Below are 21,929 nucleotides of genomic sequence, written 5' to 3' on the forward strand. Positions count from 1 at the left end.
CATTAGACATTTATAAAAAAGAAAAAAAAGAACAATAGTGTCACAGTGGCTTACACTTGCATCGCATCTCATAAGCTTGACAACACACTGTGTCCAATATTTTCACAAATTAAAATAAGTCATATTTCTGGTTTGTTTAATAGTTAGAACAAATTTACATTATTGCAATCAGTTGATAAAACATTTTCCTTTATAATTATAAAAGCTTTTTTTAAAAAAATCAACTATTCTGCTTGCATGTCAGCAAACTGGGGTAGATCCTGCTGAAATCCTATGTATTGAATAAATAGAGAATCGCTTTGAATCGGAAAAATATCGTTTTTGAATCGAGAATCGCGTTGAATCGAAAAAATCGATATATTATCGAATGGCGACCCCAAGAATCGATATTGAATCAAATAGTGGGACACCCAAAGATTCACAGCCCTAATATATATATATATATACATATATATATATATATATATATATATATATATATATATATATATATATATATATATATATATATATATATATATATATATATATATATAATTCTATTTTAGTTACTTTGAATTTACAATCCCCTGGCACTGTTTTGTACCGTTTTTGTACTGTGATGTTCTTACTCTAATTAATATTTCTCAACTATTTGTAAGTAAAAAATTCAAAAATTAAAATCTTGCAAACCATCCATGTCCCTTTAGGGGCTCCGTAGAGTAACATTTGTTTAAATCAAATGATTCAGTAATTGTTACCTTTACAAAAAAAATTGTACTAATGAGTCAGTGTTTTGAATAGCCATTTGAAAAGATCAAGCTCTCTTTAAAGAACTTTTAATTCAATATAAAGATGAAATTCTCGCCTACCAAGTCCAACCCGGAAATGCGTCTTAGTCACGTGTTTGCAAACCCAGCAAATGGTAGGATTTAAAACAAGACACTTTTTTAAATTACACTGAACAAATATGTATTTTTAATTATTTTAACATTTCTGATGAATACTATCGAAATGAAGTCCGGTAAGTATCCTTATTACGTTAGTTTTATATACCAAACGTGACAGCTTCCGGCGTGACGTCATCACGTGGCAGCCAAGATGGCGGGCGCGGGGACGCGAGTTGTCCTGCATTGCTTCAGAAAATGTGGGACATCTTGTTCCAGTTTACATGCAATGTCGTCATTTGCAAGTCAGCAGGTAAGTTTGTTTTTTGTTTTGTTTTAGCAGTGAATGTTTCGTGACTTGTTTAAGAAGTGAGCACAAATGAGGTTCCGACACAGACGCCCTTGAGTTAGCTTCTTCGTGCTCGCTGACTCAACAATCCTTACAAATAAAATCTAGCTATGTTGTTTTTTATTCTATTAACTAATTTGCTGATATTATTTTTTTGTCATTATTTATCCCAGCTGAACTTTACATTTCTCCCAAGTGGACTGCTTCATACAGTTTGTTTGCGTATTTTCTACTGTTTATACGTGGTGCCTTTTAGTTTATTTTGTAATTTATGTTTATATTATATTCATATCCAACTTATATAAAGGCCTAATGTTCTATAATTAAGTAGATGATGTTTGATTAGTCTTTAGAGGGGAACTGCAGTTTTTTTAAACTGTGCCTGTCATTTTAACCATCCATCTTCTTCCGCTTATCCGAGGTCGGGTCGCGGGGGCAGCAGCCTAAGCAGGGAAGCCCAGACTTCCCTCTCCCCAGCCACTTCGTCCAGCTCTTCCCGGGGGATCCCGAGGCGTTCCCAAGGCCAGCCGGGAAACATAGTCTTCCCGACATGTCCTGGGTCTTCCCCGTGGCCTCCTACTGATTGGACGTGCCCTAATCACCTCCCTAGGGAGGCGTTCGGGTGGCATCCTGACCAGATGCCCGAACCACCTCATCTGGCTCCTCTCGATGTGGTGGAACATCGACTTTACTTTGAGCTCCTCCCAGATGGCAGAGCTCACCCTATCTCTAAGGGAGAGCCCCGCCACCCGGCTGAGGAAACTCATTTCGGTCACTTGTACCCATGATCTTGTCCTTTCGGTCATGACCCAAAGCTTATGACCATAGGTGAGGATGGGAACATAGATCGACCGTTAAATTGAGAGCTTTGCCTTCCGGCTCAGCTCCTTCTTCAGCACAACGGATCGATACAACGTCCGACCAGATCCCTTCAACGCCTTGACTGCGCCTAGAAATTCTGTCCATAAAAGTTCTGAACAGAATCGGTGACAAAGGGCAGCCTTGGCAGAGTCCAACCCTCACTGGAAAAGTGTCTCATTTTAACTATTTAAGTTTAAAGCAAGTGCTTCCTTCAAGTAGGGCTGGGCAATAAGGCCTTTTTTAAATATCTCGATATTTTTAGGCCATGTCACGATATATATCTCAATATTTTGCCTTAGCCTTGAATGAACACTTTACGCATATAATCACAGCAGTATGAAGATTCTATATGTCTACATTACAACATTCTTCTTCATACTGCTTTAATATATGCTCATTTTAAACTTCCATGCAGAGAGGGAAATCACAACTAATTCAATTGACCAAAACTGTATTTATTAAACAGTTATTAAGCAGTGGCACAAACATTCATGTCATTTCAAAACAGAAAGTGCAAGATTGTCAGAGATATTTGAAAATAAGCTATGAGTGCACTTTGGTGCGTAATGTCGCTAAGATGACATATGAAAACAACACTAAATTAAAGTGCACTTTTTGTACAGAACTCCACTACAATAGTTTCAACCTAATGGGACAATGAGAAACCTTGGAGGGGACCGCAGATGTGGGGACCCCTCTGACTCCCCAGCATAATACAACAATCACTTACTGTAAAATTTCTGCTCTCATTGAAAACCCGACTGATGGGATGTTCTTATATTCTCATTTAGATGAATAAGTAATCTTACATTTTTCTTTGTTTAAGTTTGCCACAGGCAAGTGTCTTTTTGTGTCTTTCTCTCCATCGCCAGGGAATATGTTGGATTTAAAAAAATAAAAACAGACATATTTTACAATTTTTTGTATGTCACAGATGAACAACTTTCCAATTTATGGCTACAACCTTTTATTATTTAAATGAGAGTCATGATTTGTAATGGAGAATTAAATTTTACTAAGCTCGGTATGTCCATATGTCTACACTGTAGCTGCACAAGCCAACTACTTCTCTATTATTACGGCCAGGCTAAAAATAGTCTGCCTATGTTAGCGCTTATAATAACGATATCGTTAATACTCGGTTAATATTCATGGTCACAAGTTCTATTGTTGGCGTTTTTTGGTTGCATTTTTAGAGTGATTTAGAGGCAGATTGGATTACTCTCATTATTTACATTACTAGCCACCTAGAATGAGCCGATTATTACAAATTAGAATGCAAAAAAAACATACTTGTGTGTTTTTTTTTCTGTCACAAGGATTGTGAATGATAGGCAACATTTAAATCAGTGCAGTTCCCCTTTAACAGCTGCAGAGTTTGTCATATAGATGATCTTTAAGCGGTATAAACATTTTGCTGGTGTTTTTATTTATGACTATATTATCCATTTCGAGAGGTAAATAAACCAGATCTAGCAGGTTTTTTTTTTTTGATTAAAATACAGTGGAGGGAGACCTGGGGTCCCTCTGTCGTTAGTTTTTTGAAAATGTGGCCCCGAGAACAAGCTGCACAAGCCAACTACATCTCTATTATTACGGCCCGACTAGAAATAGTCTGCCTATGTTAGCGCTTATAATAACGATATTGTTAATACTCGGTTAATATTCATGGTCACAAGTTCTATTGTTGGCGTTTTTTGGTTGCATTTTTAGAGTGATTTAGAGGCAGATTGGATTACTCTCATTATTTACATTACTAGCCACCTAGAATGAGCCGATTATTACAAATTAGAATGCAAAAAAAACATACTTATGTGTTCTTTTGTCCGTCACAAGGATTGTGAATGATAGGCAACATTTAAAACTGTGCAGTCCCCCTTTAACAGCTGCAGAGTTTGTCATATAGATGATCTTTAAGCAGTATAAACATTTTGCTGGTGTTTTTATTTATGACTATATTATCCATTTCGAGAGGTAAATAAACCAGATCTAGCAGTTTGTTTGTTTTTTTGATTAAAATACAGTGGAGGGAGACCTTGAGTCCCTCTGTCGTTAGTTTTCTGAAAATGTGGCCCCGAGAACAAGCTGCACAAGCCAACTACATCTCTATTATTACGGCCCGGCTAGAAATAGTCTGCCTATGTTAGCGCTTATAATAACGATATCGTTAATACTCGGTTAATATTCATGGTCACAAGTTCTATTGTTGGCGTTTTTTGGTTGCATTTTTCGAGTGATTTAGAGGCAGATTGGATTACTCTTATTATTTACATTACTAGCCACCTAAAATGAGCCGATTATTACAAATTAGAATGCAAAAAAACATACTTGTGTGTTTTTTTTTTCTGTCACAAGGATTGTGAATGATAGGCAACATTTAAATCAGTGCAGTTCCCCTTTAACAGCTGCAGAGTTTGTCATATAGATGATCTTTAAGCGGTATAAACATTTTGCTGGTGTTTTTATTTATGACTATATTATCCATTTCGAGAGGTAAATAAACCAGATCTAGCAGTTTGTTTGTTTTTTTGATTAAAATACAGTGGAGGGAGACCTGGGGTCCCTCTGTCGTTAGTTTTTTGAAAATGTGGCCCCGAGAACAAGCTGCACAAGCCAACTACATCTCTATTATTACGGCCCGGCTAGAAATAGTCTGCCTATGTTAGCGCTTATAATAACGATATCGTTAATACTCTGTTAATATTCATGGTCACAAGTTCTATTGTTGGCGATTTTTGGTTGCATTTTTAGAGTGATTTAGAGGCAGATTGGATTACTCTCATTATTTACATTACTAGCCACCTAAAACGAGCCGATTATTACAAATTAAAATGCAAAAAAACATACTTATGTGTTCTTTTTTCTGTCACAAGGATTGTGAATGATAGGCAACATTTAAATCAGTGCAGTTCCCCTTTAACAGCTGCAGAGTTTGTCATATAGATGATCTTTAAGCAGTATAAACATTTTGCTGGTGTTTTTATTTATGACTATATTATCCATTTCGAGAGGTAAATAAACCAGATCTAGCAGGTTTTTTTTTTTTTGATTAAAATACAGTGGAGGGAGACCTGGGGTCCCTCTGTCGTTAGTTTTTTGAAAATGTGGCCCCGAGAACAAGCTGCACAAGCCAACTACATCTCTATTATTACGGCCCGGCTAGAAATAGTCTGCCTATGTTATCGCTTATAATAACAATATCGTTAATACTCTGTTAATATTCATGGTCACAAGTTCTATTGTTGGCGATTTTTGGTTGCATTTTTCGAGTGATTTAGAGGCAGATTGCATTACTCTCATTATTTACATTACTAGCCACCTAGAATGAGCCGATTATTACAAATTAAAATGCAAAAAAACATACTTATGTGTTCTTTTGTCTGTCACAAGGATTGTGAATGATAGGCAACATTTAAATCAGTGCATTTCCCCTTTAACAGCTGCAGAGTTTGTCATATAGATGATCTTTAAGCAGTATAAACATTTTTTTGATTAAAATACAGTGGAGGGAGACCTGGGGTCCCTCTGTCGTTAGTTTTTTGAAAATGTGGCCCCGAGAACAAGCTGCACAAGCCAACTACATCTCTATTATTACGGCCCGGCTAGAAATAGTCTGCCTATGTTAGCGCTTATAATAACGATATCGTTAATACTCTGTTAATATTCATGGTCACAAGTTCTATTGTTGGCGTTTTTTGGTTGCATTTTTAGAGTGATTTAGAGGCAGATTGGATTACTCTCATTATTTACATTACTAGCCACCTAGAATGAGCCGATTATTACAAATTAGAATGCAAAAAAAACATACTTGTGTGTTTTTTTTTCTGTCACAAGGATTGTGAATGATAGGCAACATTTAAATCAGTGCAGTTCCCCTTTAACAGCTGCAGAGTTTGTCATATAGATGATCTTTAAGCAGTATAAACATTTTGCTGGTGTTTTTATTTATGACTATATTATCCATTTCGAGAAATAAATAAACCAGATCTAGCAGGTTTTTTTTTTTTTGATTAAAATACAGTGGAGGGAGACCTGGGGTCCCTCTGTCGTTAGTTTTTTGAAAATGTGGCCCCGAGAACAAGCTGCACAAGCCAACTACATCTCTATTATTACGGCCCGGCTAGAAATAGTCTGCCTATGTTAGCGCTTATAATAACGATATTGTTAATACTCGGTTAATATTCATGGTCACAAGTTCTATTGTTGGCGTTTTTTGGTTGCATTTTTAGAGTGATTTAGAGGCAGATTGGATTACTCTCATTATTTACATTACTAGCCACCTAAAATGAGCCGATTATTACAAATTAGAATGCAAAAAAAACATACTTATGTGTTCTTTTGTCTGTCACAAGGATTGTGAATGATAGGCAACATTTAAATCAGTGCAGTTCCCCTTTCACAGCTGCAGAGTTTGTCATATAGATGATCTTTAAGCAGTATAAACATTTTGCTGGTGTTTTTATTTATGACTATATTATCCATTTCGAGAAGTAAATAAACCAGATCTAGCAGGTTTTTTTTTTTTTTTGATTAAAATACAGTGGAGGGAGACCTGGGGTCCCTCTGTCGTTAGTTTTCTGAGAATGTGGCCCCGAGAACAATTTTTGTTTAATAGAAATGATTTAGAGTGTCCATTTAATGTAACATGCATGTATTTAGATTGCAGGTGGAATTTCCAATTGTTTGATTGGTTATGGATTGCTGCTAATTTTCTTCTTCCTGTCTTCCAGCTTGTCAGGAGGCAGATATGTACAAGCTCTGTCGTGCACAAAAAGAACCTGGCAGCTGATGGTCCCGGGAGGTTTACGGTGGAGTTTATCGAGAAGCAGGTGGAAGAGTTCAACATCGGCAAGCGGCACCTGGCCAACATGATGGGAGAAGACCCAGAGAACTTCACTCAAGAAGACATAGATGTATGTAAGAACTGAGGCTTGTGTTTATACTTTGGAAAGGACGTCTAAAATCCTTAAGGAAGGTTGGTCCGGATACAAGTTTTTCACTTACTATACTATAGCAATATTGCAGCCTTCAGTATTGGCCGATGCCAATATCTATTTAACACGATAACAACAGGAATCATGCATACTTTTATTACTTTTTTGGTAGGCGGGGTCTCTGCAGGTTTTAACAACTCAAAATTAAGGCTCTTGAAGAATTTTATAAATACAAATCAAGATGTATTTCACATCCGTACACACAAGAATGTACAATATATGAAGGGAAATGGTTTCCATCAATTTCCGGTACAGTAAAAGAAAGAAATAAAAACATAATGCGACTCCACTTTTGATAAACTTTGCACATCAAAGCTGCTAAAACTAATCCAGTGTAGGTCATTATACTTGGTATAAGCTGTACAAGCTTTGTATAATCGATGATAATTTAATATCTAACAATACATCTAATTTATAACCAATTTTATATCTGATATCAATATCAGCTCATATTTAAATGGGAACTGCACTTTTTTTGGAATTTAGCATATTGTTCACAAACAATATGAACGACATAACGACCAATTTATATATTTTTTAAATGTATTCTAACTCGTAAAATAAGTCCGCTAACAGCAGAGCCACTGGAAGGTCCTCTGTTCCGCCCATAAAATCCCCCAAAAAACCATCGAAAAAGCCCCAACAATTCTCCATTTACGTTTCATGACTTGTACATTAACCAAGTTTTAGTGATATTATTATTATAAACGCTAACGCAGACAAACTATAACGGCCCTGTGTTCACAAGCTTGTGTGCCAATGTTGACATGATCAAATGATGAGCTGCGTTCTCGCTTCCTTGCTGGTCAAACTCTATTCTAGACCATAAATCGTGCCTGTTACCTGGATAGTAGAAGGAAGAGGATGTAATCCAACACAAGTTGGTATACCTTGACAGCCAATTAAGACCCGGAAATGGTGAAAACGACACGAAAAGACGCTTGGGTCCACCCCCCTTTTCCTCGCGAAGATTATGAGTCATTCTTCATCTAATCTATTAAATAGCCAACATTTTAAGAATGAATCAAATATATAATTATGTTACATTGAGTCTATTAGAGTGCTAAAACTGACAATAGTTATTTATTAATATGCCAGTGTGAAGATTTGTAACATCACAAAATGCATTAGCTGTAAGTTTGTGAATAAAACAGCTCATTAAGACAACAACAAAAGCCCTTCTTTTACTGATATATCAACACATGACACTCCAGACCATACTTTTGTTTTTGCTAATCTCGTTTTGAAGTAACAAACTCAACAGTATTTAACGATACCTGTACATGTTGACAATCGCTTCGTTCCGAGACTATTGAATTTAGTCCCCGCTCCACCACCAAACTATATCTGACGTCAAAGACAAGCGCAGTAAGGATAATTATAGCCCGAATTTCTGAAGACGTGTTTTCATGCGTTACAATCTGAATGACTTTCAGCATAAACCACCCATTTCGATAGGAATGACATTTTGATCCGAACGTGTGTTCATTGTATTCCGGATGGTGTATTTACATGAAGCATTTTTATTCTGGTTAGGCTTTTAATCTGATTAAATGTGTCCATGTGCACATAGCAATTGAAAGAAACATAACTTAAAATCATTACTTATTTGTACACAAGTAACACGAAGCAGTTAGATTAGATTTTTTTAGATTTAGATTTATTGGTACCGGTTGGGGAAATTCCTTTTCACTGCTGTACATTTAGACATATAGACATTACACATCACAAAACAAACATAACAAAAAGACATCATACATGACCAAGACATTTACAGGCTTTGTTTGTCGGGCCTGTTGTTAAGGGCGGCTATAGCTGCAGGGATAAGGCTTTTCTTGAGGCAGGCCCTCCGGAATTTGATGGTTCTGTACATGGGGTAGTGGCATTATGTATTGGTGTAGTGGGTGACGGATATCCTGGATTATCGTGTTTACCAGTCGAATGATGGACCTTTGGTTTGAATCTGAAATGTTGGGTGTGGGTAGGCTGATGATTTTAGCTGCTATGTTTGTAATGCGTGTGAGTTTGGTCCGGTTGGTTACAGAAAGCCTGGTGAAAAAACATGTGGCACAGTAGCTAAGGATGGGTTGAACAATGATTTGGTAAAGTAATAACAGGAGATGAGGTGCAACATATAGTCCTTTAAGTTTTTGGATTGCTAACAGTCTTTGTTGACTTCTTTTTTGAATATCCGTGGTGTGCTGATCAAAGGTGAGTTTATTGAAGTTGCTTTCGATTGTATTTCGTTCGAAGCAAATGTTTGCCTTTGTGTACACGTGCGCGCATGCTCAGTAGCGGTGGGTTGCAGATTTTGACAGAATAATGGGTCGGAGAACTTTATTTAGCCAGTAAATCTACTGGTAAAATATTGGTTACAGTAGTTTTATTGAAAACCGCTTAAATGCTGTAAATGTGAGCAGAAAAGTTTTGCTCTTGTTCATTCAACCGAAAGTGTTGGTTGCACTTTCTTCAAGTACTATTTGAATACATTGGCCAATATTTGTTGTTTACTTGCTTGTTTGTATCCATAATTAATTTATATTTAATTCCCTTCACCTGCAGTATCCAGTATTTATTTCACAGTCACACTGGTTAATTTTTTTTTTTTTGCTGGGAAGTTTCTAAATCGACATCAGTTATTATTTTGTATTGTTCTTAAAATAAATACATTTGTCGCTGAATCTTATCGGCAACAACAAATTCTGAATAGAATTGTTGTTAAAACGAATCGGTACATCTCTAATTCCTGGGAATCATCGTCAAATTTTGTTAATGATTCCCTTGCAGCTTTTAATGGCCGGACATGACATCAGCACGCATGGCAGTGATCGGCGGCACAAACACTGGAGAGATATTCACGAGAAAGGATAACAAAAGGGCAACTTGCAATACTTACAAAGTAGATATTGTATCTAAGAAAGGAAATACGACCAGAAACATTACCACACACCAAATGTGATGACTTTAAATAAATCCTGTGTTTTCGATCTCTTGACACTGTCTTATTTAGTCTGATGCACAAACATGTTATGGAGGAAAACTCAAACACTGAGCTGCCAGTACAATGCAAGCTACTTGTACCCATAAGGAATTCTGTGTCAGTTATTTGGACACATTTTGGCTATAGTAAGAGTGACGTTGACTGAAAAGTAGAGGAGTCGTTGAGTGCTATTAACCGAAATCGAGGTAAAATGTTGATTTAATCTGGATTTAGTTTTTTACTATATCCAGCCAGCTATAGTTACAGTTAGGGGTGTGGGAAAGAATCAATTCGAATTTGAATCGTGATTCTCACGTTGTGCGATTCAGAATCGATTCTCAATTTTAAAAAATGATTAAAAAATATATATATAATTTATTTTTATTTTTTTTTAAATGTTTATCAATCCAACAAAACAATACACAGCAATACCGTAACAATGCAATCCAATTCCAGAACTGCAAAAAACAGAGCAATGGAGAGGAGACACAGAACAAACCAAAACTAGTGAAACAAAAATGAATATTATCAACAACAGTATCAAGATTAGTTATAATTTCAGCATAGCAGTGATTAAAAATCCCTCTTTGACATTATCATTAGACATTAATAAAATAAAAATAAAAATAACAATAGTGTCACAGTGGCTTACACTTGCATCTCATAAGCTTGACAACACACTGTGTCCAATATTTTCACAAAGATAAAATAAGTCATATATTTGGTTCGTTTAATAAATAAAAAAAAATACATTATTGCAATCAGTTAATAAAACATCGTCCTTTACAATTATAGAAGCTTTTTTAAAAAAATCTACTACTCAGCTAGCTTGTCAGCAGACTGGGGTATATCCTGCTGAAATCCTATGTATTGAATTAATACAGAATCGTTTTGAATCGGAAAAATATCGTTTTTGAATCGAGAATCCTGTTGATTTGAAAAAATCTATTTATAATCGAATTCACAACCCCAAGAATTGATATTGAATCGAATCGTGGGACACTCAAAGATTCGCAGCCCTAGTTACAGTATGACAATATTCTGTTTTATCTTCACATTAGTGCCTAATTTGATCTCCAAATAAAGTTGATGATAATATTTCTTATCAGCAACATTTATGGGACTATCTATCGTCCAGCAAAATTTCTTATTAGCCCAGGCCTAGATGTGCGTCTTCCCAACTTTTCTCAACACTATTTAACTTAGCTTGTTACCTTTTTGTGTCTGGTGCACATGTATCAGTTCTTTCTACAATTTCGACAAGATCAAACGTCAACCTTCTCCCTTGGCACTGCACCTGTTCCTTCATGAATTAAACCAGTTGAGCAGAGAAACACACACAATCTTTTTAACTTTCCATCACTTATTTGGCACTTGCACTTTGTTGCGCCATCTGTTGGACGGTTAATAACGAAGCATCCATGAATGCTGAACTCGGGCTGAACTGCTGCACACGTTGGCCACCCTCTGTTTGCTGTCATTGCTGTGACACACACACACACATGCACACACAAAGCTGTCCTTTCCTTGAACCAGTGAGCAGCTTGCGGTTTCTCGTCTGTCATTCGCATCGCGATTTGTAGTGTGACCTCTGTAGTTTTGTGATGTCATTTGCTTCTATTTGTATTTTCTCTCTGCCCCACCACAGAAAAGCATTGCCTACCTTTTCCCCTCGGGACTGTTCAATAAGAGGGCGCGACCCCTCATGAAGGTAAAGATAGCGACTGACAACATAAAATCTATGAAAGTTGAACAATATTTTGCTCACATTAACTCTTACTTTCTGCCTCTGTCTTTTTCAGCACCCGGAGGAAATCTTTCCAAAGCAACGGGGTACATAGAATCGTCTTAAATGCGTTTGTGACCCCTGGTGCATGCTCTACAGGTCTAACCGTGCTTTGCTCTCTTCGGGGCAGCTGTCCAGTGGGGAGCGGATAAGCGGCCGTTCGACTTTCTGTTTTACACGGGCAAACAGGGCTTCTACTCTTTGATGCACGTAAGTCAGCGTTTCATTGTGGCAAGTTGCCACAATAAAATGAATGTATGATGCCGAACACTAAGTTTTTACAAGGCACGTTTTTGATTATCGCATTGAAAAAAATCAAAACGTAAATGTGGCTATGTGTGGCCTGCAGCAATTTTTTTCTTACAAAAATACCGTTACTAAAAGAAAAAAGGGGATTAAAAGAGCAAACTGGTATAGTATAATGAAAAATTGTTGAAATGTTGACCCTTACAACTAGGGCTGGGCGTTATGGCATTTTTTAAATATCTCGATATTTTTAGGCCATATCGCGATATAAGATATATATTACGATATTTTGCCTTGGCCTTGAATGAACACTTGATGCATATAATCACAGCAGTATTATGATTCTATGTGTCTACATTAGGGATGCACCGATTAATCGGTAACCGAATATATTTGGCCGAATATGGCAAAAAAAGCCACATTCGGCCTTCGGTGGAATGAGTTAAGAACAAGGCCGAATAGTGGCGTGTGACGCAATTTTTTGACGCGGTGACGCAATCAACCAACGTGCGGTGACGCGGTGACGTTGGGATATGTTGTGTACCTGTATAAGTGTATGAGGTTACAAGCACACACTCTTTGAGATTTAGTGGGGCGTCTGTTTACAGTATTAGCCTGTTGTGTAGGCTACCTGTATAAGTGTATGAGGTTACAAGCAGACACTTAATTGAGATTTACTTGAGCCTTCTGTTTACATTATTAGCATATCTACTGTGGCTAAGCAGACTTTTGCCAAAAGGACAATAATTCATTTGTTGTGGGTTTATCCACTTCAATGCACTTTATTTTTTTTTGGAATGCATGTTTTGTATGAAGGCCTAATATAAATGAAAAACTTTGTGCTTTTTTTGAAAAGCAAAGGCTACTGGAATATTTAAAAAATGTCAATATTCAATTAAAAATTACTTTATTTGAAAAACATGTCTAAATATTTATTCTAGGCTATTTATGCAATATTTAAAAAATTGTGAAAAACTGCATTCATTATTCGGTATTCGGCCTTCGGCCAAGCGTTTAAATTTTATTCGGCTTCGGCTTCGGCCACAAATTTTCATTTCGGTGCATCCCTAGTCTACATCAAAACATTCTTCTTCATACTGCATTCATATATGCTACTTTTAAACTTTCATGCGCAGAGGGAAATCACAACTAAGTCAATTGACCAAAAGTGTATTTATTAAAGTTATTAAGAAATGGCACAAACATTCATGTCATTTCCAAAACAGAAAGTGCAAAATTGTCATAGACATTTTAAGTGTCAAATAAAAATGAGCTGCATAATAGGAAATCAAATAGTATTCATCCTTCACTGTGTGGTAGGTTACTACGGAAGTTCGGAAATTCTCTTCATTCTCTACCGAGTGACTTTTCAAATGATGCTACATATTAGCAGTAAGGCTACTTTTTAAAGCAACTTTTTTGCCCAACACTTGACAAATTATGGTTGTCTGTTCGACATATTCCCACTTGAAGCCGAACCACCGCCAGACGATGGACCCCGTGCTGTTTTTATTGGGAATTAAGTCTTCCTTCATTTGTTACCAGATACGCACCTTCTTTCTCCCGTATTACCACTCGTACGGCTATGTTAGCATCACAGCTAACGTTACCCAGTCCACTGCCTCTCTGCTGGGCGAGGGCGTGTACGTATGTGACGTGTACGTATGTGACGTGACATGTGTAAGAATGTGCGCCTGCTTGTCTGTGAGAAGGAGAGAAAGGAAAGAGTGAGAAGAGCCTGTAGTGTAATGCCCGCAGCTGAAAGCAATTGCGTGAGAACGTATACACGAATATTACGGTAGTCATTTTCTACATCGCACAGAGACAAACCCGCGATATATCGATATATCGCCCAGCCCTACTTACAACACAATTTTGTTTTATGTTTTTTAATAAACACTTTGAGATTACTTGGATTTTTGCATAAAATGGGCATTAAATGCATTCTGATCGTCCTCTAAGTCACAACAATAGACAATCTGCTTAAACTAATACTGCACAAAAAAAAGATATTTTCTAATTTTTTATTGAACACAACATGTTCCAACCCGTGCAGGGTGGAAAAAGTATGTGAACCTTTGGATTTAATAACTGGTTGAAACTCCTTTGGCAGCAATAACCTCAACCAAATGTTTCCTGTAGTTGCAGATCAGACCCGCACAATGGTCTAGAGGTATTTTGGACCATTCCTCTTTACAAAACTGTTTCAGTTCAGCATTATGCTAGGGTTTTTCTGGTGTAAAACGCTCTCTTGAGGTTATCCCACAGCATCTCAATTGGGTTGAGGTCAGGACTTGAGAAGGTGTATTTTCTTCTGTTTAGCCATTCTATTGTTGATTTACTTTTACGCTTTGGGTCATTGTCCTGTTGCATCACCCATTCTCTTTTGAGCTTCAGTTGGCAGACAGATGGTCTTAAGTTTTCCTGCAAAATGTCTTGATACATTCGGTAATTAATTTTTCTGTCAATGACAACAATCTGTCCAGGCCCTAGGACAGCAATGCAACCCCAAACCATGATGCCCCTTTTGACCATATTTCACTGAGGGGAGGACGTTTTGATGTTGGCGTGCTGTGCCTTTTTTCCCCTCCAAAAAGTGTTGTGTGTTTCTTCCAAACAACTGTAATTTGGTTTAATTTGTCTACATAATATTGTGGAACATCTAGGTGCTCTTTTGCAAACTCCCAACATGCTACAATGTTTTTCTTTGACAGTAGTGGCTTCCTCCGTAGTGTTCCTCCATAAAGTCCGTTCTTGTTTCATGTTTTCCTTGTTGACTGGTCAAAAAAAATGTTAGTATGGGCTAAAAGTCTTTAGATGACACTCAACGATTTTTTTTCCCCCTTCATTGAGCATTCTGCGCTGTGCTCTTGCGGTCATCTTTACAGGATGACCACTCCGAGCGACAGTAGCAACAGTGCTGAACTTTCTCCATCCACATTTAATGCCGTATTTATGTGCAAAAATCCATGTAATCCCAAAGGGTTCACATAGTTTTTAACAGTCACAGTTTTTTTCATAGTATGACCAGGGGTGCGACTTATACTCAGGAGCGACTTATGTGTGAAATGATTAACACATTACCGTAAAATATCAAAAAATAATATTTAGTTCATGCACATAAGAGACTACACTTATAAGATTTAATGGGGTTTATCGATTAATAATGACAGATTGTTTGGTAAGGTTATAGCATGTTCTATATGTTATAGTTATTTGAATGATTGTTACCATAATATGTTAGGTTAACATACCAAGCACCTTCTCAGTTGGTTATTTATGCATCATATAACGTACACTTATTCAGCCTGTTGTTTACTATTCTTTATTTATTTTAAATTGCCTTTCAAATGTCTATTCTTGGTGTTGGGTTTTATCAAATACAATTCTACAAAAAATACGACTTATACTCCAGTGCGACTTATATATGTTTTTTCCTTCTTTATTATGCATTTTCGGCAGCTGCGACTTATACTCTGGAGCGACTTATACTCTGAAAAATACGGTACATTATTTGATTGGTTTTGAAAATGACTTATCCCCAAATCCTGAGTAGTGTGCAGCCTTCAGTATAAAAACAGTTTGGACACCCCTGACATAGGCTATTCTATGTTTTACATAACAATTCATGTTTGTTTGAAATTTTCACCTGCAATCTTTTCACCTGTTTTAAGGACACACAGAGTAAAATCCTAAACATTGAGAGGCATCAGGATCGTCTACGAGCCAAAGGACTCTTTTCCGATGACGTCAAGCCAATGTAGGGGCAAGTGTTTTTTGTGGGGGGGAAGCATGTTGATCTGAAATGTTTCAATCTAAAAAAAATCCAATTACCGGTATCTTTCCCCTTCAGTGCTCTGAGTGCCAGCAGGTGGGTCCTGAAGGAGGAGTTGGAAGATTTGCTTGTGGAGACCATCTCTGTTCACGATGTAAGCACATTTAATGTTCCTTTTGGCGTATGATTGGTCTTATGGTTAGTAAAGATGTAACACTACGGTATCGTCACAATTCAATGCCTCAGTATTATATGTGATGGTTCGGTTTATGATGAGGTGGCGACTTGTCCACTGTGTGCCCTGCCTACCGCCTGAATGCAGCTGAGATAGGCTCCCGCACCCCCCGCGACCCCGAAAGAGACAAGCGGCAGAAAATGGATGGATGAATGCGTTCGGTTTATTTACTGTAAGTGTACAATATGCAACATAAAAGTTATTGGCTTTTGTTTTTACAGCTTTAATGATTTAAACGATTACATATAAACAACTTTGAGCAGGTATTTTTTTAAATATATTTCTTGGATATAAAGTTAATAAATAAACAAACACGATATGTAGGAAAAGTCAAAATGAATTTGAAACAATGCCTATAAGGGCTGCAATTTGAATGGGGGGTATATATTTTTAAAAGCTTAAATTTTTTTAATCTATGTATTTAAAGAACAATATTTGCACTGTTAATCAAATAGTTTTTTTTAAAGAATTATTAGTATGAACATTTCAGCTTTTTCCTCATTATTTTCGGCATCTTTGTTCTATTTATGGAATATCTTCTACATTGTGTCACGGGCCAATAAAAACGAGTCATTTTCTGCAAATGGACTGCGAAGAGGTGGCGATTTGTCCAAGGTGTACTCCGCCTTCCGCCCATGTGCAGCTAAGATAGGCTCCAGCACCCCACACTACCCCGTAAGAGAGAAGCGGTAGGAAATAGATGGATGGATGGCCCCTGGGCCGTTGGACACCCTTTCTGCACTTTAAACACAGGGAAGGCGTTATGTTACCAAATGGTGGAAGACGGTCTGCATGTCTTCTTTACCAGTTTGTTGGCAACATAACTCCAAATGTTATGGATAGACTTTGATGAAATGATCAGAAAATTTCCATAAAAAACAATTCCTCTTATATACGCCGATCACATTTTTCCCCACTGCTTCCTCCTGCATTCCACGCCCTCACCATTCGGTCACGTGCTGCGCAGATAATTATGGGAGTGGTAGTTTATTTTTACACCGGCCAATGCAAAAGCGCCAGAAAAAAATTACTACTACCACCGTATTTTCGGATTATAAGTCGCTCCGGAGTATACGTCGCACCGGCCAAAAATGCATAATAGAGAAGGAAAAAAACATATATACGTCGCACTGGAGTATAAGTCGCATTTTGGGGGGGAAATTTATTTGATAAAATCCAACACCAAGAATAGACACTTGAAAGGCAATTTAAAATAAATAAAGAATAGTGAACAACAGGCTGAATAAGTGTACGTTATATGAGGCATAAATAACCAACTGAAAAGGTGCCTGCTATGTTAACCTAACATATTATGGTAAGAGTCATTCAAATAACTATAACATATAGAACATGCTATACATTTACCAAACAATCTGTCACTCCTAATTGCTAAATCCCATGAAATCTTCTTCCTCGATGTCGCTTCCAAACAACTCTGCCGAACTCCAAAGGTATGCGCCGCTTCCTCTTGTCGTTTTCTGCTCCATATTTCACTACGTCCTGCTTGTAATCTGCAGTACATGATTTCCTTTTTGGTGCCTTTTTTGTTCAGCCCTTCTCAGTTTTTATAAGTTACCACCCAGGTTGAAATGATCCATTTTAATAGCTACGGCAGTAGCATTTAGCAGTTAGCATCCCATGACCCACACTACACTTCTGCCATGACCCTCCCCCGCCAAATTCTTATTGGTTGACGTGTATGTGACGATTGGTGACGATTTCTTCGTCTCTTCCGCGAATGAAATAAATAATATTATTTGGTATTTTATGGGAATGTGTTAATAATTTCACACATAAGTCGCTCCGGAGTATATGTCGCACCCCCGGCCAAACTATGAAAAAAAACTGTGACTTATAGTCCGAAAAAAACGGTAGTTTTTGTTTAATACTGTCTGACGTCACGGCATTAATGTGATGATTTTAAATCCGCAATACCACTTTATCTACAATACCTTTACACTCCTTATGGTTTTCATGCAACACCCACAAAAACCCTTAGAATGTGTGTTATTGCTATGGTGCCATCTTGTGGACGACTTTGCTCACTGCACTCACAACGCTCAGTACAGTATTTTCCTTCTGTTTGTGGTTGGAAATAGATGTACAAGTGCTGTTGCGTCTATTAGTCATCCATAGTGTTTCTACTTGTGTGGTTTCTTCATTCATCACTCCAAGCAGCACTTGTAAGTGTTACAATGTAACCAAAATAATTCTGACTTACCGGTACTAAACCGACGATAGTTGGATCATATTTGTATGTGCTATCGTAATGTTTTCAAGCTGGCGTAATTAGCATATGCTCACATGTTGTAAGTATTGTTAACTTACAATGGCATTCTTTTTGTATTGTTTCAGTTTCACACATTCCTCAGTAAATCCACCAAAACGTCACCGTTGAGTTATTGTGTTTGTTTAGCTGACGAAAGCAGTGTTTTTCAACCTTTTTTGAGCCAAGGGAGCTTTTTTTGTGTTTAAATATGCGGAGGCACACCACCAGCAGAAATCATTAAAAAACGAAACCTGGTGGAAAGTAAAAAGTCGTTGTCGCAATTGTTGGATATGACTTTAGAGCATAAGCAAGCATGTGTCACTATAGCTCTTGTCTCAAAGTAGGTGTACTGTCACCACCTGTCATAGCATGCTGTGACTGATTTGTAGTGTTGTTTTTCTTGTCTTACGCTCCTATTTTGGTGGCTTTCTCTCTTTTTTTTTGGTATTTTCCTGTAGCAGTTTCCTGTCTTCCTTTGAGAGATATTTCTCTCATCTACTTTGTTTTAGCAATCCAGAATATTTTAGTTGTTTTTATCCTTCTTTGTGGGGACATTGTTGATTGTCATATCATGTTCGGATGTACATTGCGTAGTAAGTTTTTGCTGTCGTCCAGCATTCTGTTTCTGTTTACTTTGTAGCCATTTCAGTTTTTACTTTGGTTCTGCATAGCCTTCCCTAAGCTTCAATGCCTTTTCTAAGAGGCACTCAGTTTGGTTTATTTTTGGTTTAAGCATTAGACACCTTTTTACCTGCATGCTGCCTCCCGCTGTTTCCCACATCTACAAAGCAATTAGCTACCTGCCACCATCTACTGATTTGGAAGAGTATTACACGGTTACTCTGCGGAGCTCTAGACAGTACCGACACTTAACAAGAACTCATAATTTACAGACTATAATTACTGGTTTTCAAAACATATTTTTAACCCAAATAGGTGAAATTAGATTATCTCCCACTGCACACCAGACTGTATCTCAGTTCCTGAAAAAGACTGGACTAAAGAGCGAGCTGCAGCTAGTAGGTCCATGGCGATGAGTTTTGTTTTGTTAGAGCCGCCGTTTTACTGCCGTGTTATTTGGAAACAATTAAGGTATGTAAATAAATATTTACAACATCTTTCTGTGTAAATAACTCGTTTTTTGGGGGCGGTTTAGCTCGGTTGGTAGAGTGGCTGTCCCAGAAACTTGAGGGTTGCAGGTTCGATTCCCGCTTCTGCCAACCTAGTCACTGCCGTTGTGTCCTTGGGCAAGACACTTTACCCACCTGCTCCCAGTGCCACCCACACTGGTTTGAATGTAACTTAGATATTGGGTTTCACTATGTAAAGCGCTTTGAGTCACTACAGAAAAAGCGCTATATAAATATAATTCAATTCCCAATTCACTTACAACACATATATGTGTTGTAAGTGAACTCCCTTTTTAGACCAGTTGATCTGCCGTTTCTTTTCTTTTTCACCTATGTCCCACTCTCCCTTGTGGAGGGGGTCCGGTCCGATCCGGTGGCCATGTACCGCTCGCCTGTGTATCGGCTGGGGACATCTCTGCGCTGCTGATCCGCCTCCGCTTGGGATGGTTTCCTGCTGGCTCCGCTGTGAACGGGACTCTCGCTGCTGTGTTGGATCCGCTTTGGACTGGACTCTCGCGACTGTGTTGGATCCAATATGGATTGAACTTTCACAGTATCATGTTAGACCCGCTCGACATCCATTGCTTTCCTCCTCTCCAAGGTTCTCATAGTCATCATTGTCACCGACGTCCCACTGGGTGTGAGTTTTCCTTGCCCTTATGTGGGCCTACCGAGGATGTCGTAGTGGTTTGTGCAGCCCTTTGAGACACTAGTGATTTAGGGCTATATAAGTAAACATTGATTGATTGATATCTGCAGCTTATAGTCCGGAGCGGCTAATATATGGAAAAAACATGTTTTTCTTTCAAAATTTAGTGGGTGCGGTTTTTACATATTGATGCGCTCTATAGTCTGGAAAACACAGACATGCATACACAGAAATCAGTGTATGCATGCCAGCCTGATCACTGACACCTTGCTTGTGTTTTTCATTTCAGTACAACCGCTTTCTCCTGATGATGGAGCGTCTGTTGTCCCTGCCGTACTGCAGCCTGGAGGAGCAGTTCGTCATGACTTACCGGCAGCAACTTGCGGCCGTGTCCAAAAAGGAAACGATCCCAGCGCTAGAGAAAGATGAAAAGGGCGTGGCCTATAGCACCGCTGATGGTACAGGCACACTCCTGGACGCAGTTTTGTGATTTATCATGTTGACTGTGCATTGCCGCGTGAAAAAAATCAAACGATTGTTGCCCATGATTGTCAGGACGAAGAAAGTCATCGAATGCCTCTGTGGTTCTGAGAGATAGTGGCTCTGGATCTATCAGCATAAACGGGCAGCACTACATCCCGTACTTCCCTGTGCTACAAGACAGGTTGGCGAGGGGGGGAAACATTGAATTTTTGTCTCTTCCGGACGTTAACTCATCCTCACGTTTTGTACCCTTTTCGTGGTGTGCACACAGAGTACAGTTAATGTTCCCCCTCCAGTTTATGGGCATGCTGGGACGCTTCGACCTGGAGTGCAGCGTGAGCGGTGGTGGACGGTCCAGCCAGGCGGGTGCGTTGCGACTCGCTATCTCCCGAGCCCTTTGCGGCTTTCTGTCGGCGGGAGACATAGAAAACATGAGGCAAGGTAAGGAGGCTGCTTTTTGCTCTTCTGTGAACGCAAAAGACATTTTGGAGAGACCTTTACAAAATGACTTATCTAACAGAGTCACTATTTGAGGTATTTAATCTCTTTGTTGTCTAGCTGGTTTGCTGACCTCAGACCCAAGAGTGAGAGAAAGGGATAAGCCGGGTCAGGAAGGTGCCAGGAGGAAATACACCTGGAAGAAACGCTGAGGGTAATACTGCCTGGCTCCTTTGTTCACTATACCTCAATTTGAACTGAGATCACTCACTCCTGCAAGTGAAACATTTATTGCTCAACATATGGCGTCTAATCTCAGAAAAGACTGATTATGTTGCATCATGTTTTTGTATATGAATAAACTTCCACTTCTTTTTTGAAATGATTATTTACCTTTTTGCATTACTAGACTTCTCAGAAACTTTTACCGGGTTTATGTTTTTGGGCAGAACCGTAGTGTGTGAGTTCCCACTTAAAATTTAGAGCAAGATCCATGTTCGGAATTAAAATCAGTTACTTCAGTCCTTTCTGTGAGGAGGTGACATGCTTTCCCTGCTACTGCCCAGGTTTGATTGATTGATTGATACTTTTATTAGTAGATTGCACAGTACAGTACATATCCCGTACAATTGACCACTAAATGGTAACACCCCAATAAGTTTTTCAACTTGTTTAAGTCGGGGTCCACGTTAATCAATTCATGGTACACTTGTTTCCTCTCACAACATAAAATATGTATTTCAGGTTCATTTACCACCATATTGTCTACAACTTCCCTGAACAGGATAAGTGATGTACACTCAGTCCAGTGATTGCCAAAACACAATTGTAGAGTCACACCCAATGTAGTCTGATGGAAAAATAAATG

At 38.2% G+C, this 21,929-nt stretch overlaps 1 protein-coding gene across 1 annotated transcript; it reads left to right on the forward strand.

The window, feature by feature from the left end:
• The first annotated feature begins 1,013 nt into the window (after window positions 1–1,013).
• On the forward strand, window positions 1,014–21,443 carry LOC133544178 (small ribosomal subunit protein uS9m-like). The gene is made up of 11 exons (XM_061889288.1): window positions 1,014–1,179; window positions 6,807–6,989; window positions 11,699–11,761; window positions 11,853–11,883; window positions 11,967–12,046; window positions 15,757–15,842; window positions 15,936–16,011; window positions 20,430–20,598; window positions 20,696–20,804; window positions 20,895–21,064; window positions 21,182–21,443. Exons 1-11 carry the CDS (start codon window positions 1,081–1,083, stop codon window positions 21,271–21,273), a joined length of 1,158 nt encoding a protein of 385 aa, XP_061745272.1. The 5' UTR covers window positions 1,014–1,080; the 3' UTR covers window positions 21,274–21,443.
• Window positions 21,444–21,929: the final 486 nt, after the last annotated feature.

Source organism: Nerophis ophidion, linkage group LG27, assembly GCF_033978795.1.
Source record: "Nerophis ophidion isolate RoL-2023_Sa linkage group LG27, RoL_Noph_v1.0, whole genome shotgun sequence".
NCBI classification, from domain to species: Eukaryota; Metazoa; Chordata; class Actinopteri; order Syngnathiformes; family Syngnathidae; genus Nerophis; species Nerophis ophidion.